This window comes from Buteo buteo, chromosome Z, assembly GCF_964188355.1.
Source record: "Buteo buteo chromosome Z, bButBut1.hap1.1, whole genome shotgun sequence".
NCBI classification, from domain to species: Eukaryota; Metazoa; Chordata; class Aves; order Accipitriformes; family Accipitridae; genus Buteo; species Buteo buteo.
In genome coordinates this window covers 11,865,887-11,890,158 of record NC_134204.1, presented here as the reverse complement: position 1 = coordinate 11,890,158, position 24,272 = coordinate 11,865,887, and the positions used below count along the sequence as shown (strand labels likewise).

The following is a 24,272-nucleotide window of genomic DNA, read 5'->3' as shown; positions in this document are numbered from 1 at the left end:
TGGACACAGCCCACCTTGCACAACAGTCACAGGCTGGAGACCTCCTCTTTGTCTTATATCTTTATTGCAAGAACAGAAACATCTACACAAGGCTCTGCACAACACAGGCATGGCACCAGCTGGGGCGGGCTGCCAGGGCGGCTGGGTCCACCCTGGCACATGCGGATTGTTTCAGCTCCCTGAACCCTAGCAGGCTCCCTGCCCCGCTCCCCTGCAGATGGGATGGGGGCCTCCTCTGGGCACATCTTCTAGTGGTTGCCCCCGCTCTGCCGCCAGCCCTGGGCTGGCTCCGTTTCAGTGTTGCCCAGGGCTGGCCTGCTGTGCCGAGGACCCTCTCTGGCCCCAGGGCTGTGGGAGCGGGGGCATTAGTGGTTCCAGAGGTGGGTTATGCCCCTCGCGCTCCGGGGCAGAGAAGGGGCTGGCCGGGGTGCATGGGTCCTGCACGAAGGGCTGTGGTGCTCCCCAGTGAGCTCCCAGCAGCTGCCGTGCAGGGGGATGGGGGTCTAGGAGGGAGTAGGGAGCTGCTTAGATTGAGGCTGGGTGCAGGAGTAAAAGACTGCTGTGAAGCAGGCTAATTCGGTCCTGTAGCCCTTTCTTTAGTAGCTGGAGGTTTCCTGCCCACCTGGGAGTAGATCCTGTAGGATCTGCATTCCCACCGCGTGCAGGACATCTCACGGGGAGGGAGCCCCTGTTTGGTTCAGGAAGCTGAAGGCAGAAGCAAAGCCGTACCGTGGCAGCGCTAGGGTGTAAATGTTAACTCAGTACCATAGTGTGTGGATAGTGGTTTCCCTCGAAGGTGGCGGCAGTGACATCTCTACGGGATGGGGCTGGTCTGGAGCATGCGGGAGGTGTGCTCTGGAGGAGGGGAGGATGATGCTGAGGGGGTGCGGGCCGCTGCCGAGCCTCTATCTGCTCAGCCCCGTGCCCAGCACCTTGTTGCTCAGTGGCTCAGGGGTGCCGGCTGAGCCCCACTCGTGCTCCATGCTCTTCACGCAGGGCAGGCTGGGGTTGGCCTTCTGCACCACCGAGATCTGGCAGGTCTGCGAGTCGTAGTGGGCCTCGCACCAGTCGGGGAAGTCGATGGGGTGCTGGGTGCTGCGGGAGAGGGCACCGTGCCATCAGCTTCCCCTGGTTCGTGCCAGGGGGCTGCTGGCAGGGCTGGGTGGCTTCCTCTGCTGCCAGCCCCCCCAGCCGGGGTGCTTCCCAGGCCAGCTTGGGCAGGCTGTGCCACAGCTCCTGGCATGTCTGGGCATCTTGCTGTGCTGAGACACCCCTGCCCACCATTGGTGTCCCCGCCTCCACCACCCCGGTGGGCTCCTGCCCACCTCTGCCCCTTGTCCCCCAGGGCCTGGCACCCCGCAGCCCCCCAAGGCTCTGACATTTGCTCCGCTGTGTTTGCAGCCACCAGACCCACACAACCCCCTCCCTGCTGCGGGCACAGCAGTGGCAGGACAGCACCGCCAGCAGTAGCCCACCGCCAGCAGTAGCCCACCCCCAGCACCCCTCGGCCCCTCACTCACGTCTCACAGCAGCCCACGCCGATGGGGTGCAGGCAGGTGCAGAGCAGGCAGTTGGTGCTGAGCCACGACTCCCCAAGGGAGAACTGCTTCCCCTCGTACTCGCAGGGAGCTGCAAGGGAAATGGTGGTGATGAGCACACACGAGCCTGCGCCAGGGTGCGTGGGAGCCTCCTTGGCACCCCTGTGCCCTGAGAGAGGGGACAGGGGGGATGCCATGACCTCCCACCCGCCCTATGGTACAGAAGATACTCGGTGGTCTCCCCGCCACCGTGCAGGTATGGGATGCCCAGGCACCTGCCAAGGGCGATGCTCCCATCCATCCTCTGCTGGCCATGCCCTGAGGCTCTCCCCACTACTCCAGGGACCTAGGGCAGAGGCAAGTGGCTCTTGCTTCCCTGGAGAGGACATATCCAGCACATCCTTGGGGTCTGAGCATCTCTGCAGCCCTGGAAGGAGGCAGCAGAGGAAAGACGGGCAGCCCTCCTCCCTTTGCTGCTAGTCCTGCACACTCAGCCCCAGCCGGGCTCCTGCCAGGAGCTCTTCATGGCCCAGCAAGCTGTTTCTCAGCCAGAGCCCTGGGGAGCTGTTCTGTGGTTTATAGACTGCTCCTTCCACTCATCACTGGCCCACGATTGCACTCCTGAGCTCAGAGCAGTCCCTTCTGTGCTTTGCAAGCACTCAGGACAGAGCCCCAGCGCCCTGGGGAAAGCTGAGGCCTCTTCTTCCCATCAGCCTCTTCCCATCTCACCTCCACACTTACCTTTAGCCTGGAAGTAGCATTTGGCCTGGGAGTCCGGCAGCTGGAGGAGGAGGGAGAGCAGCAGGCAAAGCTTGCCCCAAGCACACCCCATCTTCTGCACTTGCATGGCCATGGCCGGCGTTGAGCTGGGCTTCTTCACCGAGGTTGCCTTGCTTCTGTATTGCCTTTGCTCCTTTCCCTTCTCTTTCTCTCTCTCTTTCTCTCTCTCCGCCTTTTTAATGCTCTTCCCCTGATCCCAACAAGAGATATTTATAAAGTTCAGCTTTACGACCCTGGCCACCAGCTGTGCCCCACTGGAAAAGTTGTAAAACTCATTTCCTGATTTGAAAGGCATGAAAACAAGAGGTAGGATCAAGATTTTTAACAAGCTGTGAAAAGCTGATTCATGCCCTCCAGAAATGTCTCCAGTTGGAAGCCCCTGTGGGTGCAAGGCTCCACAGCGAGAGGAGATCCAAGGGACCCCAGTGGGGTTGCCCTTGGGAGGGTGGTGAGCACGCAAGCGGCAAGTGCAGGAGACTCTGGCCTCCGACCAGGAGAGCTCCAGGCTCCCCTCTGGTCGCGCTGAGCCGATTCTGATCCTTCACAGCGGCCAAGGTTTGAGGAGCATCCCACCTCACAGGGACCGGAGTGGCACAGGCATCCTGTTAACAACCAGTGTGGGATGCAATGGCACCATCCTCGACAGGGGTGGAAATGCTCTCACCCAGCTCCCGGGTACCACAGCATGGCAGTTTCACCCCAGCCTGGGCTGCAGCCATGCCAGGCTCGTGGCCACGCATGGGCCAGGGGTGACAGCGGGTTTTTTTCACCAAGTGCAGGCAGTACAGCAATTGCCACTGATGCAGAGCAGGTGAGGAAGGCTCTGCATGCCCCAGGGCTCATCTGAGCAGTGCCCGTGAAAGTGGGGCTGTGTGCCTGTGTACATGCAGCACCCATGAAATGCCAGAGCTGAGCAGCCCCTTTCAGAAGCTGGAGACCAGCCCCAGTAGAGACAGGGAACAGGAGGGATGAAATCAGAAGGTGAAGGTGCATTTGGGCAACAAGTGACCTGAGAGGGCAACAAGGGCTTGGCTGATAGCAAGAAGCCGTGGGAAGATGCCACACCACCCAGGGACCTGCCTATGGTCTGCACAGACCTTTACCCAGAGGGGCTGCCTCTGGGTTGAAGCGATAAAGTTGTTATCAGCTGGCAAAGCGAGGGGATGGGCGAGATGGAGGAGGCCAGAGCCCTGGGAGCCACACGGCCCCCGAGAGCTACAAATGAAAGGCTGAATTGCCAAGAGAAATTCGCAGCCCGTGTCAGAGGCGCTGCCGGCAGCAGGAAATGGGGCTCCAGGGACGGTCCAGCCAGTGGCTCGGCCAGCACAGGGCCGTGCCGGCAGCGAGGCGGCAGCGGTAGCGGTAGCATATGTGGGTCATCTGCCCTTGTGTTAATCTCTCTACTTTCTGAGAGTTTGGGATAGGTTTACACCCTGACGCGTGAGGCTTAATATCCCTTCCAGAATTTGTGTTGGCATCCGCTATTATAGCTGGATATTTTTGTTATCCCCATAAATGCCCAATCCCTCCTTGAATCCTGCTAAATTTTGGCCTGAGCATTTTCCTGTGGCAGCCTAATTAAGCACAGAGTGAAAAAAACCCCGCTTCCTTTTATCCGCTTTGGATTCGCCACCTTCAGATTTGAAGGCATCGTCCCTTCGCGCTGGTGCGCTGGGCCCCATCACCATCCCATTGCATCCCCATCCTGCATCATGTGCTCTCGCCTCTGAGGCAGCAGCCCTGGCTTTACCTCTCCTCTTCCCTCCAGAGAGTTACCCCAGTCTTCTTGTAGTGCCCTGGATGATGCTGTGCCACTCTGGGTGGAATGGCTGGGTGGCAGCAAGGGTGGGATCAGTTGAAAAAGGCTGATGATAAATCAGAGAAGATTGGGGCACCCATGAATAACCTGCTGACTGTGGGGCCGTGAGCTGGGACGGTGAAGTGTATCAGTGACAAATGAAACTCACCCTTTGGTGCAGAGTTGTTACTATAGAAAGAGGATAAAAGCGTTTGTCGTCGAAGCAGTAAATGAATATTCCTATTGTGTGTTTGGAAAAAGAAGTCTGGCACGCTAGTAACCACAATGAAATAATCCATCATCATTTCATCACTGAGTACAGCAAATGTTAAACAAAAGCAGTGGGTTTCATTTGGAGGCCCACATGATTTGGCCAGGCTTCCGGAAGGGCGCTGAAAATCTGGGGCGAAAGCATCTCTCAGCTGTATGGAGGGGCACTGCCCCTGCTTCGCTGGGGACACAGGGAGGCATTCCCAGGATTTCTGTAGCCTGTTTCTGCTTCTGGTTTCCTAAGGAGAGGGTTAAGTCTACCAGCCCACTCCTGGCCTTTGGGTGTTTCATCAAAGTGGCTCACTGGGTAAATGCAGAGGAGGAGGAAAGGGTGTGAGGACACCCCTTGGCACGTTGCAGAGGGACCTGGACAGCAAGTCACCTTCTACGCTGTAGCTGTGCATCAGGGGTAGGGGCTGGTGGTCCCTCCCAGCCTGTTGCTCCCATTCTTCCCCCTCCTGGCTGCTGTCCTTCCCCCACTTTTGCATCCCTGGGCCCCCGCCTGGCCCCAGCACAAACCCTCATGGGGGTTCCAGAGCATTTCAGTCCGGTTCGTACAGGACGGGGCTTGTAGCTTGGAAAACATCAACTGGAGTTGGACTCGGTGCTTGAGAGCTTCAGCTAAGGTACCCAAGGGATGCTGTGGCTGGAGGAGATGACACCCTCTCCGGCTGTGCTAGCCAGTGCATCCTGGATGAGGTTTGGCCCTGGAGAGTAGAAGTGGGCAGCCTGTTCTGGTGCTCACATCTCAGGGACACAGCTGAGACCTGGGGAAGAGCTACAGAAGGGATGTAGGGCCTGGAAGAAGTGCCTTGCTCTAAGTTCAGTCACTTTGGTTTATCAAGCAGAGGCCAACAGCAGGGACTAACTTCATGTCCAGGCATGCCGGTGAGGAGCGGTCACCACCCTTGAGCACCCTGGGACCCCACAGAAGGTCACATCTGTGTCTCAGCATCGCCCCCAGCAGGACTCAGCTGCTCCTGCCTGGCCTGGCTCTCAGATGTGCCCAAGAAGAGCTGGGTGCTGCACCCCACCGAGGGCACGGCATTGCTGGGCTGCTCTCCCAGCAAAAGTTGGGTGCTCCCTCTGCAGAGCTGCTGTTCAAGCCCCCGGTGCCAGAGGATGGGACCCTGTGGATAGGCAGGGGTGAGCATCCAAGCTGGTGGGTGCTGGGATGGGGTGACAACAGCCCACCCCAGCCCCGCAGGAGGCATGGGGGTAATAAACGATGCAGGACAAGTTGCCATCGGCAGGATCCAGGAGTGTTATAAAACCTGAATCTCCTGAGCCTTCAGCTGGGACTGCAGCTGCAGAGCAGGAAGCAAACAGGATCCCGGCTGGCATTGTGAAAGCAAACACCATAAATCCGAGGAAGTGCTGTGATTGCTGTTTTAGGCACTGGGGAGCTTGGCTCCTGCTCCCCACAAGTGCTTTATTTTCTCTCTAAACAGCAAAAAAAACCCAAACCCAACCCCAACTTATCACTGCGTTGAGATGCCCTGATGCTGCCTCAGGCCCTGGGGCAGCTGTGGGATGTGGGCACCTCTCTTTGCCCAGTGCCTTGAAGATGCTTCAAGCCTCAGAGCCCCCAGGGCACCAGGGCAGGGTGCAGGCAGCGTGCAGTAGATGCCAGCTCCGAGCTATGTCTGCTCACCTGAACGCTCACCAGCCACTGGAATGGCCAGACGCTGGGGAGAGGTGAGCAGGGGGGTCAGAGAGCTGGGCAACCAGGAGCTGGGAAGGCGGACAGGAGGGGAAAAAGGGCTACCCAGGGAATGACGGCTGGCTCACTCCACCCTTCATCCTGCAGCTAGTAAGCCAGATGGGATAGCTCCTGGAGGCTGGAAGTACAGGTGGGCTCAGACCTGACCCCACCAGGACTAAAGCAATGAGATTGTTGCTCCAAAAAGGGCACAAAGCGGAGGGGACGTGATGAAGACCTTGATGTCACCTTACTCTGCAGGCTGGTTGCCCACTGGTTGGAGCTTTGTGCCGCCAGAGGAGCATGGGCTGGGAGGCATGCTGGCATGCTCTGTATCTCCCATGGGCATCCCTGGCCTCGGCACCCACACCCTGACCCCCCTCACAGGGTGTTTCCACCCCATGGGTTGGGTGCAGTGTTTTGCAGGGGCTCTGCAAGCCCGTGTTGGATGGCGTCTGTGGGTCCCCAGCCATGGAATGGGGTCTGCTGTGGGATGGTGTCCGTGGGTTCACAGCTGTGGGATGGGTTCTGCCCACCCCAGGCTGGGTGCCTGCTCCCCGCAGCTGGTGGCTGGCAGGGCTCCACAGTCCGGGCAGCCCCACGCCATGGCTCCCTTGCCCTCTTGTCCTCTCTCTCACATGGTCTCATCCTCCCTTGCTCGCCCCCATGCTCCATCCCTCTCCACCATACTTTGGCACTCTCCCAGGCCATTTATCCCAGCTGTGGCTGCTCTGTGCCAGGCCAGGTTTTGGCACCAGTGGGTTAGCCATGCATCCACACTCTCCTCAGCCCTGGCAGGGTGCTGGCACCCACGCTGGCACCCCAGCACCCTGGGTACGCCAGCACCCTGCGTGTGCTGCTGCCCATGGCTCTGCCCAGGCTCCCCCCAAGGAAACGTGCCGGGAGGGCACGGGGTGTTTAGGAAAACAGGCCTTGGCACTTGCTGGCCATCCCAGGAAAATAAAAACATCCGGGCGGGCAGCCGCACAGTGAGTGCGAGAGGCCGGCACTCCATAAATCCCCTGGAGCAGGTGCTTTGTAGTTGGCACAAGGAAATGAGCACATTATTCAGCTCGGCTTAAACCCCGAAACGTTTCCTGTCCTGTGAGTCAGAAATAACCCTGGGAGATCATTCCTGGGCCACGCAGGAGCCACACCAGCCAAAAAAGTACCATGTGCCTGTTGGGCCTGGGGACCTGCTGGGGAGGTCAGGGGTCCAGGCACCCCGTGACGGAGGGGAGTTTGCCATGGCAGTGCAATGCCACCAGCACTGACCCTGGCATGTAACTGTTCTGGGACGTGCTGGGGAGCCCCTGGGGACTCCCAGACCTGTCCTGGGCACCATGCTTCAGTTGGATGGAGGGACAGGGAGAGCCCCTGGAGACACTGGGGCTTTCTGGGTCCTGGATGGATCCTGCAGATGCTTTCCGGCCTCTCTCTGGGGTCAGAAAGGCAGATCCCCCCTGCACCGCCCTGGTACCTCATGGGCTGTTGGTTGGCACCCAAGGGAGCACCCTGGGGTGCTACCCTGCTTTAGGGACACCCTACAGGAAAAGCCATGGATGGCTAGTGGCGTCACGGTGGCAAAGACCACCTGGGCATCGGGCCAGGACACCTTGTAGCCAGCCTGGGAGTCCTGGAGCAGATGGAGGGGAAAGCAATGCAGCAGGTACCCCCACTCAGCACAGGCAGTGCCCACCTGAGGGGGTCATGGGTGACGTGTCCTGTCCTGGTGTCCTGCAAGGACACTTGTAGGGTCCCACTATGGGTCTGAAGCACGGAGAGGTGTGGGTGCTGGAGGCTCTCCCCGCAGACACACTGGGACAGCCCCTGCCCTCAACAAGGGAGATGACACAGCTGCTGCATTACCCACATTTTTCCCTTTAAAATATTTGCCTCTGCTCCATTTTTTCCACTACTGGCACACAAACCCCAAACCCAAACAAGGAGCCGTTCAGGTTTCCCAGACAGCAGGAGCACAGGAAGCCCATACATGCAAAGGTCACCCAGCATGCCTGTAACTGTCCCATTGTGTTTCGTGCCCACCTGGCCAAGCTGCCCACAATGTTCTGGAGGCGTTCCTCTCCCATTTGGGATGGGGTGGCTCCTCCAGCACTGGGAATGGAGAGCCCAGTAGGACCCTGGCTCCCACTTGGATGGAGATGGGGACCCCCAGCGGGGCCTCTTTCTGTGGCCCCCCCTTCACAACCCCATTTACAGCCCCCAGCCTCCAGCAGGATGGGGCTGCTGCCCATTCATGCCAGACCTCCCCGTGACCCAGTGCCATACGTGCCCTGGCACACCAATGCCTGCATGACTCCTTCACCTGGCCCCAGCACAGCTAACCGTGCCACAGGCACCCACTTGTGGTGCCTGCCGTGCTCTTTACAGCCACCTCCTGAGGCTGACACGTTTCTGGCCCCACTCTCAGTGCAGAGGTGAAGGCGCTTGGCAGGGCCCTGCAGCCCACTAGCTCATGTTGCTGCACCCCAGGAGGTAGAAAAACATTTTTTAGCAATTAAACAATCATCAGCTTTGGGGACCTGGGGTTTGGTTTCACTTACTGGGAACACGGAAAACAAGATGGGAACCTCATGGGCATGAGCTCCCCAGCGCAGGCGGGCATGGCTGTGCCTTTGGTGCCCATCACACTCTGGTGCAGTGCGAGGACCATCACGGACTACTGTGGGCCACCACGGACTGCCATGGACCACCACAGACCACCATGGACCACCACAGTCCACCATAGACCATCATGGAACTCTGTGTACTGCCATGGACCACCACAGCCCACCACCCTGGACTGCCACGGACTACTACGAACTGTCATGGACCACCACAGACCATCATGGAACACCATGGATAGCCGTAGACTGCCATGGACAACTACAGACCACCATGGATCACCGTGGAGCACCACAGTTCACCATAGACCATCATGGACCTCCGTGGACTGCCGTGGACTGCCACAGACAACCATGGACCACCATGGACTGTCAGGGACAACCACAATCCACCACAGACCATCATGGACCTCTGTGGACTGCCACAGACCATCACGGGCCACCACAGACTGCCACAGACCTCCATGGACCACTACAGACCACCAGGACCAGGGTGCTGGGCACAGCCCTGTGGAAAGAAAACTTGTCAGCTCTGAGACATGGGATGCCAAGTGCAGAAAGACTAAAACTCAGCGTGAGATCAAGGAAGGTGAAACGGAGTTACGGAAACCCTAAAGCATGGGGAGCCCCAGCCCCGCGTGCCCCAGGGAGCAGGCTGAGGGAACAGCAATCACACCAAGCCCCACAAGAACCCATCCCCACGTCAGCTCCTCTCCCACCCAGTGCACTTACGGGGGGATGCCCCGGTCTGACAAGGGATGCAGAGCTGGGGCAGTTGTCCCCCGTGCCCTCCAGCTGCCTGGGTGTCCGAGCGGCAGCAGGCACAGCCGGGTAGCTTGTAGCTGATGTCCCCGATTGTAGGGGTGTATGGTGCACGGTCTACAGGCAGCGGTGACCGGGCCCCCTCTGCTGGCATTGCACACACAAACATGGGGCACCCCGGCACCCACAGCCCCCCCTGGGCACTCCATGCACCCCATCCCGCCTGCAGTGAGTCCTCCCCCAGGCTGCCCCCATGCTCCCTCCACCCCCTCCTCTGCTCCCCCCCCCCCCCCCATCTCGTGTTTTGTTTTTTTTTAATTTGCCAGGGTCGTTCCCTCCATTGGCTGCATCCTGCCAGCGGCAGGTCCTGCGAGAGCATCACCACCTCCCAGACAAGCGACTCGCTGCCTGCTCCCTGCCCGCTGCAGGCAGGGGGAGGACAGATCGGAGAAGGCTTTTTCCCACTCAGGCTGCTGCCAGCCCCTTTGCCCCCCGCTGCACCCTGGTCTGTGCCACCGAGTGAGCCCAGTCCAAGGCTCGGAGATGCCACCGTGGCGCAGGACACAAGCCCCGGGGCTGGTCTGTGGGGGCACACGGAGGGACAGGACCTGGTACCATCAGCTCCCATGAGTCCCCGGCAGCAGGAGGGATTTTGCCGAGGCTGTGGTGCCCGGTGGGACCATCACTGACCCACCATGCCCACCCCCACACCCCACAGTGAAGCTCTTCTACACCCTTCCAGCTTCTCCTTTCTCGCCTATGTTTGCTGCTGGTTGGATTTCACCGTCCTGCGGCAGCACGGTCCTTCAGCTCAGGCACCGCTGCCGGCTCTGCACCGCCACCGGACCGGGGTATTTATAGCCGGCAACCCAATCCCCCCCCCCGGCTCGGGTTGTGTCGGGCTGGATGAGCCAAGCTCCATGACCCTGCGATGGGAAGGACATGTCACTCATGGTGGGGACACCCGCAGTGGCACCAGCAGGGACGGCGAGAGGGGCAGTGGATTTTTCAGAGATTCGCAGCAGCCCCAGCTACGGAGGGATGGGTGTCGGGGCACCCTGGGGTGTCATGCCTGCAGCACTGCTCTGCTCTGGTGGCCTGCCCCAAATCGCAGGAGGGGACAGGGATCCCCTGCCCGCCGCTCAGTGCAGCATCCCTCACGCATCCGATCCCCGAGGGACCTTGCAGGGCCAGCGGTACCAGCAAGACCAGTGGGGTCCCCGTGCATCCACTGGACTCCCCCCTGCGTTCCTCCACACGCATGCCGCCCCCCCAGAGCTGTGCGACAGGGTCTGTCAATACCCCCCCCCCCCCCCAACCCTCTCCCGCCCGATGGGAGCAGGCAGCAGGCTGGGAATGTGAGGAATGCACCGCAGGCACGCTGCCCCCGCTGAGATCCCCCTGCCCCACCGAGGCCCCCCCTCCCGCAAATGCAGAGTGCCTCCGTGTCCCCCCCGGGCTGGAGTAGCCCCCCATGGCAGCCAGGGCTGGCATCCCCTTGGGTCCTTCCCCAAATCTCCGGGGAGGACCAGCAGTCCCACTCTGCCCGGGTTATCCCAGCCTCATGGTGTTCTGGGGGGTTGTGCAGGGCTCCCTGCCCCATAGCCAGCCCTTGCACCAGAGTGCTCTCCTGTGCTCCACGGGCTGTCCCCCGGCCCCTCCGCTCCCCTTGCAGCCCCCCACCCTTCTACCCCACCACCCCGCAGGCCTGTGCCCCACAGCAGAAGGGTTGGAGCCTTAAAACCCGAAGTGGTGACACGCCCACTGCCTCCAGTCCCCCCCAGCATCCCCTGTCCTCAGCCCCCCCTGCTCGCCTGCCCCAGCCAGGCCATGTGTTGTGCAGGGACACCAGATCCCTATGGCTCCCCACTTGCACCCTCCACTGCTGGGGGGACGTCCTGGGTACCAGGGACATCTGGATTCCCAGGGCATCCTGATTCTTGGAGCCCAACTCCGCAGTTGCTCCCCTGCATCCCAAATCCCCAGAGACCTCCCCAACCTCCCCCCCTTCCCTCAGTGGGGATACCCACACCCAGGGCACTGGATGTCCCCCCAAAGGGGGAACCCAAATCCCAGGCACCCCCTCCCCAGAGCCTGACTCCCCCTGTACCCCACAGCCCAAGACATCCCCAAAATCCCTGATGGGGACACGTGCACTGAGGATGTCATCTCCCCTATCAGCTGGCTGCACCCCACAGTTGTGTACCTCCTCACACCACACCCCCCCCCCCCACTGGGGACACCCCTCCCCAGGGCACCTCTTTGCCGAGGCCCCTTCACACACACCCCCTGCACCCCATTGCCAAGGGCCTTCCCCAACCCCCAGTTGGTGGGGGCCCCCAGAATGGGACATCCCCTCCCCAATCCCCAGCTGGTGGGGGCCCCCAGAATGGGACATCCCCTCCCCAATCCCCAGCTGGTGGGGGCCCCCAGAATGGGACATCCCCTCCCCAATCCCCAGCTGGTGGGGGCCCCCAGAATGGGACATCCCCTCCCCAATCCCCAGCTGGTGGGGACCCCCAGAAAGGGGCAATCCGCTCCCCAATCCCCGGCCATTGCCCCCCCTTAGAACCCCGATGCCCCCTCCCAACCCCTCCTCCCTGGACCTCCCCGGAACCGGCGTACCCCTTCCTCGATCCCTCCCCCACTGCGGACACCCCGAACGCGGATGCCCCCTCCCCAACCCGCCTCCTGAACCCCCTACAACCCAGGCACCCCCCTCCTCAACCCCTCCCAACCGAGGCCCCCGCACTGGGGACCCCAGAGCCCCTCCCCAGCCCCTCCGCCGGGGGACACCCAGAAGGCGACCACCCCCGCCCGCTCCCACCGTGCCTCCCCCAGGCCACCCCTCCCCAACTCCCCCCTCCCCGTCCCACTGCAGCCCCCACCCCGGCCCCGCCGCCGTGCCGCCCATCCCCGTGCCGTCCGGCCGGGCGGGGAGCGGCGGCAGAGGGCGCTGGCCGGCCCGGGGCGGTGCCGCCCGGGGGAGGGCGCAGGCGGCGGGGCGGGCGAGGGGGGGGGGCGCGGCGGGGCGCAGGAGCCGCGGGCGGCGGCCGGGGCGGAGGAGCCAGCGCGGCCCATGGCTCCGCGGCTGCCGCTGCTGCTGCTGCTGCTGCTGCCGGTACCGGCGGCGGTGGCGGGAGGAGGAGGAGGAGGAGGAGGAGGAGGAGAAGGCGGGGGGAGGCGGCGGGCGGCGGCGGCGACCCCCGACGGGACGGTGGCTAACTTGACGGTGGCGGTGGTACTGCCGGAGCGTAACGTGAGCTACGCGTGGGCTTGGCCGCGCGTGGGGCCGGCGCTGAGCCTGGCGCTGGAAGCGCTGGAGCGGGGGGAACCGCCGCTCTTGCCGCGGCCCTTCTCGGTGCGCGTCGAGTTTATGAGCTCGGAGCTGGAGGGCGCTTGCTCCGAGTACGTGGCACCGCTCAACGCCGTGGACCTGAAGCTCTACCACGACCCCGACGTCCTCTTCGGGCCGGGATGCGTCTACCCCGCCGCTTCCGTGGGGCGCTTCGCCTCGCACTGGCGGCTGCCGCTCATCACCGGCGGGGCGGTGGCGGCCGGTTTCAGCCGCAAACGGGAGCATTACAGCACGACGGTGCGTACCGGGCCCTCGGCCCCCAAACTGGGTGCCTTCGTCTCCCACCTCCACGCCCACTTCAACTGGAGCGCCCGCGCCGTCCTCCTCTACGTGGACCGCAAGACCGACGACCGACCCTACTACTTCACCGTCGAGGGTGTCTACCAGGAGCTGCAGGACGGCAGCAACCTCACCGTCCGGCACCACATCTACTCCCCCGACGAGGGCGGCCCCGACACCGCCGTGCACTTCATCAAGGCCAACGGGCGCGGTGCGTGGGGCGGCGCGGCGTGGGGGGTGGGGGGGGACCCCGCGGGGGACAAGGCTGAGCGGCCCCGGGGAGGAGGGGTGGGGGGGCGGAGAGCGGAGGGGGCTCCCCGCGGGGGGGGGAATCGCGCAGGGCGAGGGGAGGGGAGGGGATAAAATCCTCCGTGGGGCGCAGCGAGGGGCTGAGGAAGCCGTGGGATCCGTGTGGGGCACAGTGAGGGGGCAGGGCTGCGGTGGGACCCGTCTGGGGCACAGGTGGGGGGACGGGGGTGCGGTGTGGCGCACAGAGGGTGTAGCAAGGGGCTTGGGGGTGTGGTGGGACCTGTCTGGGGCGCAGCGAGGGGACGGGGGTGCTGTGGAGCACACGGAGGGCACAGCAAGGCGTCAGGGGGGCAGTGAGACCCATCTGCGGCACAGCAAGGGGACAGGGGGCCGCTGAGATCCACGGAGGGCACAGCAAGGGGCTGAGAGGGCAGCGAGATCCGTGTAGGGCACAGCAAGGGGACGGGGACACAGTGGGATTCGTGTGGGGTGCAGCAACAGACCCAGGAGACAGTGGCACCTTTGTGGAGCACCGTGAGGGTCTGAGGACACAGCGGGACCTGTGTGGGGTGTGGTGAGGGGCTGAGGACACAACGGGACCCATGTGGGGCACAGCAGAGGGCCAAGGACACGGTGGGACCCATGTGGGGTGCAGCAGCGGGTTGGCAGAGTGAGACCCATGTGGGGCATGGCAAGGGGCCAGGGGCACAGCGGGACCCATGTGGGGCACAGGGAGGGGCTTGGAGCGCAGTGGGACCCGTGTGGGGCAAGAGGATGGGCTGAGGGCACGGTGGGACCCGTGTGGGGCGTGGGGAGGGGTGGGCAAAGCGAGTTGTCTGTCGGGCGCAGTGAGGGGTGAGCACATTTTGTCACGGTGGGTTTGGGGGGAGCAGCGGGACCTGCATGGGGAGGTGGGTGCGCAGGGGACAAGGCAGGAGATGAGAACCCTGGGCCACCCCAGTGCCAGTGGGTGGGTCTATGGCAGGGTGGGGGGCCACGGGGTCCCCCTCCCTGCCCCCCAGCCAAGTCACCCTGTGCTGGGGGAGAGCCAGGGCAGACCCTCCCCTTGGCGGGACGCATGGTGTGTGGGGCATTGGGGCCACCCTAACCTCTGCGTTAACAGGATCAGGGTGTCCCCGGGGGCAGGCTGGAACCAGCCACCTCCTCGGAGGCTGAAGGTGATGGTGTGGACGTGGCCATCTGAAGGGCAGCGCCGGCTGTGGTTACATGCCCAGAGCAGCCTGGTGCCGACAGGCTGAGGCGGCAGTGCCATGCTGGGGCAGAGCCCCCCAGACTGGCAGCTGAGTGCCCCAGGCTGTGCCTGTCCCCGCTGCGCCCCAGGGACGGGGCTGGGGATGGCCCCACCCTGCTGATGGAGGGATAAATCAATTTGGTGCCTTGTGAGCACCCCAGGAGAGCGGCTATATCTGGAGCGGGAGGAAATGGAGGGGCTTACGGAGGCAGCTGGAGAGCAAGGGCAGCCTGATGCTCTTTCATTATTGATGAGCGGGGTGTATCGATCCCGGAGCCAGCCGCGCTGTGATGCTTCTTAATGGATCCTGAGATGCTGTGTCATTAAGAAGGACATCGAGCTGGGACGAGTGGAGCCAGATGGGCCAGCAGGAGATGTGGCCAAGGCTGCGTGGGACCAGGCTGGGGGCGTGTGGCTGGGGTCCTTTGGGGTGCTGGACCAAGTTCCCCAGGGACTGAGGCCGATGGGGCTGGGTCCATGGGGCTGGGCATCCCATGGAGGGCTGTGGGAGCTGAGCAGCTTGTGGCTGCCCATCTTGTTTGCTTGGCCGAGGAGCTGGGATGGAAGCTCCCTGCGTGTGCCATCACCAGCCATGGGGTGTGGAGCTTCGCGTGGGGCGGGGGCAAAGGTCTGTGCAGGGAAAAAGGCTAAAATCAGCTATTCCTGTCAATGTTTCCGGCTTGGTGCCGTAAATCACCCCGATGGGAATCAATCCCTCCTGATGCATGGCTGCTGGGGGAGGAGGTCAGGCGTGGGCAGAGACCTGGTGGCCCTCTGAGCCAGGATGCAGGGGAGTCTGGGCCCCTCTGGTCACAGCCCAGAGATGGGGGCTGGGTGTGGGGCTGAGTGCTTGGCCCTACGGGGATGGGTGCTCAGGGCTGCGATGCCGATGTTAGGTGCTTTCCTAACCGGGGGGTGTGAGACAGGGAGTGGGGACCCTGCAAGGCTGTCTCGGAATGCCCACCCCTGCATGGCTTGGCGTGGAGAGGGAAGCAGGAGCTTCGGTTGCAGCCACATCCATGTCCATGCCTTGCAATGATGCCACATGTCGTCCCCCTTCGTGTCACCTTCCTTCTCCCAGCTGGTGGGCAGGAGTGTGGTAAACCTTTCCTGGGGAAAGCCGCTTCCCTGCCCCACCACGTGCCCCCAGTGCTGCCGACCCCTGACATTCATGGCTTGTTTAAAGAGTGGGAATGGGGAGGATGTGAGTGCATCATCCAGTCCCGTCTATGGCCACCTCGCATTTCCCATTGCCCCTTCACCAGTGCCTGGGCGACGTGCAGGGGCCCACGTCTCTCCTGCCACTTGCAAAAGCGCTGATATAATTAGAGCTGTGGTTGAGGGAATTACCGGAGCATCTGCCTGCAAAGCCCAGGTCCCCTGCCTGGGGAGACGGCTGGGTGCTGCTGCTTGGATGGGAGTGCATTTGGTCATTACCCCCCACAATCCCCCCAGGCATGGGATGGCCGCCTGGCCAGGGTGAGGGTCTCTGTAGTGCCCTGTGCTGGTGTGGCTGCTCAAAACTGGGATTTGCAGGGATTTGCTGCCCAAAACTGGGATTGGCCCTCGCTTCAGGTTTATCTTCCATCACGCAGGGGTCAGGCAGTGTCCTGCCACCCTGTCTGCACGCTCAGGGTCCTGCCTGTCCCCGGGAGCCATGCACTCCGCCTCCTCCATCATGGGCACCCCCTAAATAAATGCCTGGGGGCAGCATGCACCCCTAGCCTCCCGGGACCCTGTTCCCCTTGTCCTCAGTGACGCCGGGGCTGCCTTTGGCCATTCACTGTCCCCTGGGGGGGGGGGGGGGTGTGTGCAGGCAGGGGTGCTGCTGGCCAGGCAGAAGGCTGCCAGCTGGAGGCAGCTGCTAGTGTCATGGAGAACCCCGAGCGTTGACCCTTCCCTTCTGTGTGGCTCCTGCAACCTGTCCCTGGGGAGCCGTCCAGGCGCCATCGATCCCCTTGCTCGGTAGCCTTTGACCAGGCGGGCTTTTGCCAACGCTGCCGTGGAGGCTGGCTGCCCGGGGTGTCCCACCATCTGCCACCAGCTGTCGTGGCCCCCCAGCCCGTGTGGTGCCACCGGCTGCCTTTTTCTGCGATGGCGTGGGGAGGGACCCATGCTGTGTCCCCATGGGGGGACCCTTAGCCTCCGCATGCTGCGGAGATGCTGAGCTGCCTGTCCTGGCCAAGAAATGTGAGGACGGCACATTTCTGGGTGCGGGACTAGAGAAGTAGGGCAAGTCAGGAGTGTTTATTTGAGGTATTGCAGCACTCAGAGGGAAACCATTTCAGACCCTGAAACGGGCTTTTGCTCACGCACAGCCCAAGCTGCTGTGATTTCCCTCTCCCCTGTGCCCAGGAGCCGCTCCACACCTCGCTGTGGGTTTCCCATGCCCATGCTCGGTTTCTTCTCCCACCCGTGGGCTGCCTCGCTGCCCCCGTGGGTGAACCTGTCAGCCCTGCTGCCTGCGTGGCCGGGTGCCCTCCAGCAGCAGGGACCTTACCCCAGGGCGAGGGGCTTCCTCGCTGTCCCCAGCCCCCCCTGCACTCCGGATCCGGCCGGGGCCCCGGGCCCCATGCAGAAGGGCTGCGCGCCGGGGCCGGCGCCCGAGCGTGACATTCCTCCAGCACCCCCCGCCGCCTCCTCCTCCTCCATTGCTCAATCCCGGGTTCCCAGCCAGGCTGGCTGGAGCGGGGGCCCTGGTTTTCCGGGGGGAGGGAGGAGGCAGTGGCAGGATCCTCAGAAAGGGCAAGGAGGGCCCCTGCCTGGGGGGGTTTCGGACACTCTCAGGTGCCCGTCCCCACGGCCCGTGGTGCCCTGTGCCAGCCCCACGCCGCCCCCCGCTTAGCACCCGGGTGGGCATCCCGTCGGGTCTGGCGGAGCCCCCAGCAGCGGGTGGGGGGCACGCGGGGCGGCTGGCCGGGGCCCGGACACCCCCTTGCTGCGTGGGTTGCACTAGCGAGATGCTCTGTTTCCAATTAGCGCAGGCGGCCGCCGAAGGTGCTGGAATCCGGGAACCTGCGCATTCCTGCCGCACGGCCGGCCGGCCGCGAACCCAAACATGGGTTTGTCCCGTTCCCCAGCCAGGGTTCCCCAGGGGCCTCTGGCGCACGGCTCCAACGCCTCTCCCGTCCCCCCCCGTCCCCTCCCTGGGGAGCCGCTGGGGACCTGATGCCGGGGGTGGCTTTTGCTGGAGCAGGGTGTGTGGGGTCTGTGCGTGGGGTGTCTGCCTCATATTTTGGAGCAAGGGTTCCCCTGTTCTCCTTTCCCCCTTCAGCCCAAGGTGGCTGGTGGGGCAAGGGTGGGTCAGGGCCAGTGGGAGTGGTGGGGCTGAGTGGGCTCTGTGGCCACAGGGCACGTGGCATCAGGAGGCGGTGAGCCAAGCACTGCCCCGTCTGCCTGCTCCATCCTCCCCACAGCCACCAAGCGTGCCCCTGGGGTTGCTCTGCTCCATCGCCCAAGGGAAAGCATCCCATCCCACACCTGGTTGGGGTGTCCCGGGGTAGGGTGGGGTGGCATCGCCCCCCTGACGCCCCACGTCTCGCTGGCAGTGGTGTATCTCTGTGGACCGCCGGAGATGCTGCGGCAGATCATGCAGCTGGCGCAGCGGGAGAACCTCACCAATGGCGACTATGTCTTCTTCTACCTGGATGTCTTTGGGGAGAGCCTGCGGGGTGACTCTTCCCGCGACCCCTTCAAGCCCTGGCAGCAGAGCCTGGGGCAGGACTCGGGGCTGCGCAAAGCTTTCCAGGTGAGCTGTGCCCACCTGCCTGGGGACGGGGACCTCCCCAGACTGGCCCTGGTGTGTGAACTGGGGTGCTGTGCTCTGTTGCAGATGGTGCTGGTGATCACCTACTATGAGCCCCAAAACCCCGAGTACCAGCACTTCCAAACCCAGCTTATCCTGCGAGCTAAGCAGAAATTCGGGGTGCAGCTCAACTACTCCTTGGTGAGTGAGTCTGTGATGGGGCGGTGGGGACCCTCCACGTGGGGCTGTGGCACTTCACCAGGATGCAGAGGGTGGGACATGGCCACAGGCAATGCCAGAGGGGCCATCCCTGGTGGGAACAGTCATGGGTACTGCCGTGCCCACAGGGTGCGTGTTGGCTCCGGTGTGGGGTTATGGGGCAGTGGGTGGGTGGGTGGGTGGCCCCGGTGTGGGGGTCCTGGGGCCGGGGTGCTCCTGCGCACGTGGCCGCGGATGTGCTAAGGTCCCCCGTGGCAGATGAACCTGGTGGCGGGGTGTTTCTATGATGGGATGCTGCTGTACGCCATGGTGCTGAACGAGACCCTGCAGGAGGGCGGCTCCAAGAAAAACGCCACCCGCATCATCGAGAAGATGCGTGACCGCAAGTTCCAGGGTAATGGCGGGACAGGGACAGCTGGGCTGCGGGTGCCACAAGGGCAGTGGAACCTGGTCCCTGTCCCACCTTGGTCTTGCTTCTCCCACAGGGGTGACGGGGCTGGTGAGCATGGACAGCAACAATGACCGGGACACCGACTTCAACCTATGGGCCATGGGTGACCCCGAGAGCGGGCAGTACGAGGTGGGGGCTGGCAGCGGGATCCTGCTGGTACCTGGGACTGGGGGACGGGATGCTGGGGGGGCCTCAGCTCTCTCTGCTGTAGGTGGTGGGACACTACTCAGGCGTGGAGAAGCAGATCCACTGGCTGGGACGACCCATCCCCTGGGTGAAGGGGGCCCCCCCCTTGGACAACCCACCCTGTGTCTTCGACGTGGATGACCCTTCCTGCGACAAAAGTGGGTGTACTGGCTCCCCATGTCCCTCCGTCCCCAGCACCCTTCGCTGCGGGTGCATGGCAGCCTGGAACCTGTGGCCAGCTGGTCCACGCTGACATCCCCTCCTCCTGCCTGCAGCCCCCCTCTCCATGCTGGCCATCGTGGCTTTGGGCACCGGCCTCACCTTCGTCATGTTTGGCATCTCCAGCTTCCTCATCTTCAGGTCAGTTGGGGCTGGGGGAGCCTCTGCCTGGGCACCAGGCACCCCTCAGTCTGTGGCATTGGGGCAGGCAGAGCAGGGGCGTATGGTGGCCTGACCCCCCCTGTGCCGCCCAGGAAGCTGATGCTGGAGAAGGAGCTTGCCAGCATGCTCTGGAGGATCCGTTGGGACGAGCTGCAGTTTGGGAGCCCTGAGCGGTATCACAAGGCAGCGGGCAGCCGGCTCACGCTGTCCCTGGTGAGAGCTGCCAGCCCTGGGGCACCACCCTCCTCCTGCCCCTGCCCCTGTGCTGCCCTCCCTCCCTGCATGACACTCCTCCCTTGTTGATCCCCTACATGGCCCTCCATCCCCTACATAGCTCTCCATCCTCTATAGAGCCACGCTACATCCATCCCCTGCATGACCCTCCATCCCCTGCAGACACACTCTTGATTCATCCCCTACATCCCCTGCAGCACACCATACCTCATCTTATAGTCTTCACCCTCCCTACAGAGTGTGCAGAACTTGTCGTGATCTTGCAGAGCTTGTCCTGATCTTGCAGAGCTTGTCCTGCACCATTCCCTGCACACCCCTGGGTGTCCCGGCCCTGCTCCACCGGTGCCTGTCACCCCCTGCCCCAGGGTCCCCATCCCTAACCCCCTCCTTCCCTGCAGCGTGGCTCCAGCTACGGCTCCCTGATGACCACCCATGGCAAGTACCAGATCTTCGCCAACACCGGTCACTTCAAGGTCAGTGCGGCAGGTGGGGAGCTGAGCCCTCCCCCTGAAAGTCCCCAGCCCTGTTGTAGTGCTCCCCCGTGGCTGCACCCCCACCCTGTGGGGTGCTGGCACCTTGTCTTCTCCCCAAATCTGCCCAGTGGGCACTGACCTCTTCCCCTCGCTGGCACCCCAGGGCAACGTGGTGGCCATCAAGCACATCAACAAGAAGCGCATCGAGCTGACGCGGCAGGTGCTCTTTGAGCTGAAACATGTAGGTTTGGGGTCTGGGCTGGGGTGGGCACCCTGCTTGGGGGTACAGAGGCTGGTTCTAGCAGTGGGAGGGGGGCTGGTGGGAGCAGCAGCCTGTCCCCTCCAACCTCAAGCCCATCTCGGCTCTGCTTCCATCTCCAGATGCGGGACATCCAGTTCAACCACCTGACCCGCTTCATTGGGGCATGCATTGACCCCCCCAACATTTGCATTGTCACTGAGTACTGCCCGCGGGGCAGCCTGCAGGTAGGGGGGCTTGGGGGCACCGTGGGTGACACACACACACTCCTGGTGACCTGGCTGGGCTGGGTGTTGAGGACAGGGCTGTAGATGCTGGTGGCCACCCAAGCCCCACAGGACTCACAGCAGAGCTGCCCAAACAGGCGTCAGAGGCCAGGGGAGGGGAGGGGGTAGGAGCTGCAGAGCCCCCCCGCAGCTGGGTGCTTGATGAGGCTGGTGCTGGTGCCACCATCCCCGGGGTGCTTGGTGGGGTCCACTCAATGTGCTGTCCCAGGATGTCCTGGAGAACGAGAGCATCAACCTGGACTGGATGTTTCGCTACTCCCTCATCAACGACATTGTCAAGGTACCCAAGCGAGGGGCATGAAGGGCTGGGGGAGGTGCCTGAGGGATGCCGGCTTCACTGCATCCGTCTGTCCCAGGGAATGGCCTTTCTGCACAACAGCATCATCGGCCACCACGGCAGCCTCAAGTCATCCAACTGCGTGGTGGACAGCCGCTTCGTGCTGAAGATCACAGACTACGGGCTGGCCAGCTTCCGCTCGCCCTGTGACGGCGAGGACACGCATGCCCTCTATGCCAGTGAGTGCCCACTGCCAGGGACCAGGGGACCAGAGGGACAGGGTGGCCCTGCCTCACTACCCCATGGCTGTGTCCCACCAGAGAAGCTGTGGACAGCCCCGGAGCTGCTGCAGAAGGGGCGCCTGCCCACCCCAGGCATGCAGAAAGCCGATGTTTACAGCTTCGGCATCATCGTGCAGGAGGTCGCCCTGCGCAATGGCCCCTTCTACATCGAGGGCATGGACCTGAGCCCCAAAGGTGAGCGTGAGGGGCAAGTGTGGGGTGGTCCCATCCCCACTGGGGAGGTCCGGTACTCACCGGCAGCCACCCCCCGGCAGAGATTGTGCAGAAGGTGCGTAACAGCCAGAAGCCCTTCTTCCGCCCCTCCATCGACATCGGGGTGCACAGTGAGGAGCTGGCAGTGCTGATGGAGCGCTGCTGGGCGCAGGAGCCAGCCGAGCGCCCCGACTTCAGCCAGATCAAGATCTTCATCCGTAGATTCAACAAGTGGGTGGCTGGCAAGCGGGGAAGGTGGCCCTGGGTGGGAGTGGGGACAGTGGTTGGGGGGTACCTGTTCCCGCGGGGACAGCTGCCTGCACCCCGGCAGGGAGGGCAGCACCAGCATCCTGGACAACCTGCTGTCGCGCATGGAGCAGTATGCCAACAACCTGGAGAAGCTGGTGGAGGAGCGGACGCAGGCCTACCTGGAGGAGAAGCGCAAGGCGGAGAACCTCCTCTACCAGATTCTGCCTCAGTGAGAGGGGGCAGAGACGGGAGCGTGTGGGTCTGGGGGTTGGCATGGGGTCAGCGTGCACCCACTGCCATGCAAGCATGGGGTCCCTTGCTGGCTCTCCATGCTGGTGTAGGGCAAGGGATGCAGGGGGGAACAGGGGGTTTTGGGTGGGAGCCCACCACCATCCCCCGCCTGTCCTCACCAGCTCCGTAGCGGAGCAGCTGAAGCGCGGGGAGACGGTGCGGGCCGAGGCTTTTGACAGCGTCACCATCTACTTCAGCGACATCGTGGGCTTCACTGCCCTCTCGGCAGAGAGCACCCCCATGCAGGTGAGAGCAGGGCTTGGGGGACAGCCCCCCTGCAGGGCTGGCGGAGGGGCTTACACCCTGGCGGTGCCATCTGTGGGGCTGGGGAGACATGTCTGCTCCCAGCGTCACACGCACCCTTCCTCCATCCAGGTCGTGACGCTGCTGAACGATCTCTACACTTGCTTCGATGCCATCATCGACAACTTTGACGTGTACAAGGTGAGGGGGAGGGTGAGCAAGTGCAGACCCCTGAAGTGAGGCAGGCAGTAGGGAGCCCGGGGTGTACCCACTCTCCTTGACCCCACAGGTGGAGACCATTGGGGATGCCTACATGGTGGTGTCGGGGCTGCCGGTGCGCAACGGGAAGCTGCACGCCCGCGAGATTGTCCGCATGGCCCTGGCCCTGCTTGAGGCAGTCAAAACCTTCAGGATCCGGCACCGGCCCAACGACCAGCTCCGCCTGCGCATCGGCATACACACTGGTGAGCCCCCGTGCCGGCTGGTGCTGCGGCTGGGGGATGCTCGCCCACCTGCCCGTCCTGCAGCAGCCCCGGGCATCTCTGTGCCCACAGGTCCTGTGTGCGCCGGAGTTGTGGGTCTGAAGATGCCACGGTACTGCCTCTTCGGGGACACGGTGAACACCGCATCCCGCATGGAGTCTAACGGCCAGGGTGAGCCATGGGGCTGGCAGCCGGGGTCGAGTGCCACGGGTCGTGCCACAATCCCGGACCCAGACATGTCCCTTTTGCCCCTCTGTGCCACCCAGCCCTGAAGATCCACGTCTCGTCCACCACCAAGGAAGTCCTGGATGAGTTTGGCTGCTTTGAGCTGGAGCTGCGCGGGGACGTGGAGATGAAGGTGAGGGTGCGGGGGCCTCGGTGGGGTGCCAGCCCTTTCTGCCGCGGGGGCATGCGATAGGTGGGTGAGTTGGGGCTGGGGTCCCTTGTCCCCCTTGGTGCTGGGGACAGCACCCAAGGAGCGGTGCTGGGGACAGGGAGGGTCTCACTGCCCCCCTCCGCCCCCCAGGGCAAGGGGAAGATGCGGACGTACTGGCTGCTGGGCGAGAGGAAAGACCCCAAAGTCATCTGAGCCTGGGGGCAGTGGCAGAGCCCCCAACCCCGATGGGGCCACCATGCTTCCCAGCGCTTGGCCCCCTCGGGATGCACCGGCACCCCCCCATCACCACAGCTCACCACCACCACCACCGCAGCCCCTCTGCTTCAGCAGGGCTCGGGCACAGGGGGGGGCTAGCAGCCACGGCACCGCCTGCCCCCCCTCCATCGGCACCAGCAAAGCCCACCTCCCCCCACAGCCTCTGCTGGAGGGGGGGAACCGTCCCCGATCCAGACCGGGGGAGACCCCCTATCCCTCCCCACCCTCTGGGGTCCTGCCGCCCCTGCCCTCTCCCCCACGGCTCAGCTGGCTCTGAGCCGCTCCCGGGGCCTGGCTGCCCCGCAGGGCACTTTGCCGTCTCTTTTCAGTACCCGGCCCCTGGCAGAAATTGTGCCCGTGTCACCCCGTCCCCGGGGGGTGGGAAATGGGGGCTCTTGCCAGGACTGACCCCTTGGTCAGGGCAGGCTTCAATGCCACGCCTCCCACCCTCCCCAGTCTCCCCCTCCCCTGTATATAGCCCTGCCAGGTCATGTAAATACCACCCCCCCCCAGGTGTAAATATAGGAATCGCTGCAAACTATTTTGTTGAAATACAAACTTCCCCAAATCCCTTTGTCCCCTGACCTCTGCTTTGCTCTGCCCTAGAGTGCCAAGCAGGGTGGGGGCCCGAGGGGGGGGACCCCAATATGGAGCTCAGCCTGGGCTGGGGATGCCTGACCATGTCAGAGGATCGTACCCCGGGGGTCCGGCTGCGGCGTGGGCTGGGGGTCCAGGCA

General features: G+C 63.3%; 2 protein-coding genes across 2 annotated transcripts; one reads left to right on the top strand and one right to left on the bottom strand.

Annotated features, from left to right (window-relative positions):
• Positions 1 to 58: 58 nt before the first annotated feature.
• MSMP (microseminoprotein, prostate associated) lies at positions 59 to 3,110 on the bottom strand. Its single transcript, XM_075019499.1, has 3 exons — positions 2,280 to 3,110; positions 1,521 to 1,629; positions 59 to 1,095 (listed from the first exon to the last, which is right to left on the bottom strand). The coding sequence occupies exons 1-3, from the start codon at positions 2,611 to 2,613 to the stop codon at positions 906 to 908; spliced, it is 633 nt and encodes a 210-aa protein (XP_074875600.1). The 5' UTR covers positions 2,614 to 3,110; the 3' UTR covers positions 59 to 905.
• A 9,428-nt stretch (positions 3,111 to 12,538) lies between these two features.
• Positions 12,539 to 24,120, top strand: NPR2 (natriuretic peptide receptor 2). The gene is made up of 22 exons (XM_075019494.1): positions 12,539 to 13,322; positions 18,161 to 18,360; positions 18,445 to 18,558; positions 18,835 to 18,970; positions 19,062 to 19,156; positions 19,239 to 19,371; positions 19,489 to 19,573; positions 19,687 to 19,807; positions 20,227 to 20,301; positions 20,465 to 20,542; positions 20,683 to 20,787; positions 21,056 to 21,127; positions 21,204 to 21,363; positions 21,445 to 21,600; positions 21,681 to 21,849; positions 21,950 to 22,096; positions 22,281 to 22,404; positions 22,534 to 22,602; positions 22,691 to 22,865; positions 22,956 to 23,054; positions 23,150 to 23,241; positions 23,410 to 24,120. The coding sequence occupies exons 1-22, from the start codon at positions 12,554 to 12,556 to the stop codon at positions 23,470 to 23,472; spliced, it is 3,237 nt and encodes a 1,078-aa protein (XP_074875595.1). The 5' UTR covers positions 12,539 to 12,553; the 3' UTR covers positions 23,473 to 24,120.
• The last annotated feature ends 152 nt before the right edge of the window (positions 24,121 to 24,272 follow it).

Bases quoted from the DNA above. Each gene is read 5' to 3' on its own strand.
- NPR2 (XM_075019494.1), top strand. From the start codon at position 12,554: ATGGCTCCGCGGCTGCCGCTGCTGCTGCTGCTGCTGCTGCCGGTACCG. The intron at 18,361-18,444 runs GTGAGCTGTGCC...GCTCTGTTGCAG, and splicing joins GGCTGCGCAAAGCTTTCCAG to ATGGTGCTGGTGATCACCTA. The intron at 21,601-21,680 runs GTGAGCGTGAGG...ACCCCCCGGCAG, and splicing joins CATGGACCTGAGCCCCAAAG to AGATTGTGCAGAAGGTGCGT.
- MSMP (XM_075019499.1), bottom strand. From the start codon at position 2,613: ATGCCTTTCAAATCAGGAAATGAGTTTTACAACTTTTCCAGTGGGGCA. The intron at 1,630-2,279 runs GTAAGTGTGGAG...TTTCCCTTGCAG, and splicing joins ATGCTACTTCCAGGCTAAAG to CTCCCTGCGAGTACGAGGGG. The intron at 1,096-1,520 runs GTGAGTGAGGGG...CCTCTCCCGCAG, and splicing joins GGCGTGGGCTGCTGTGAGAC to CACCCAGCACCCCATCGACT.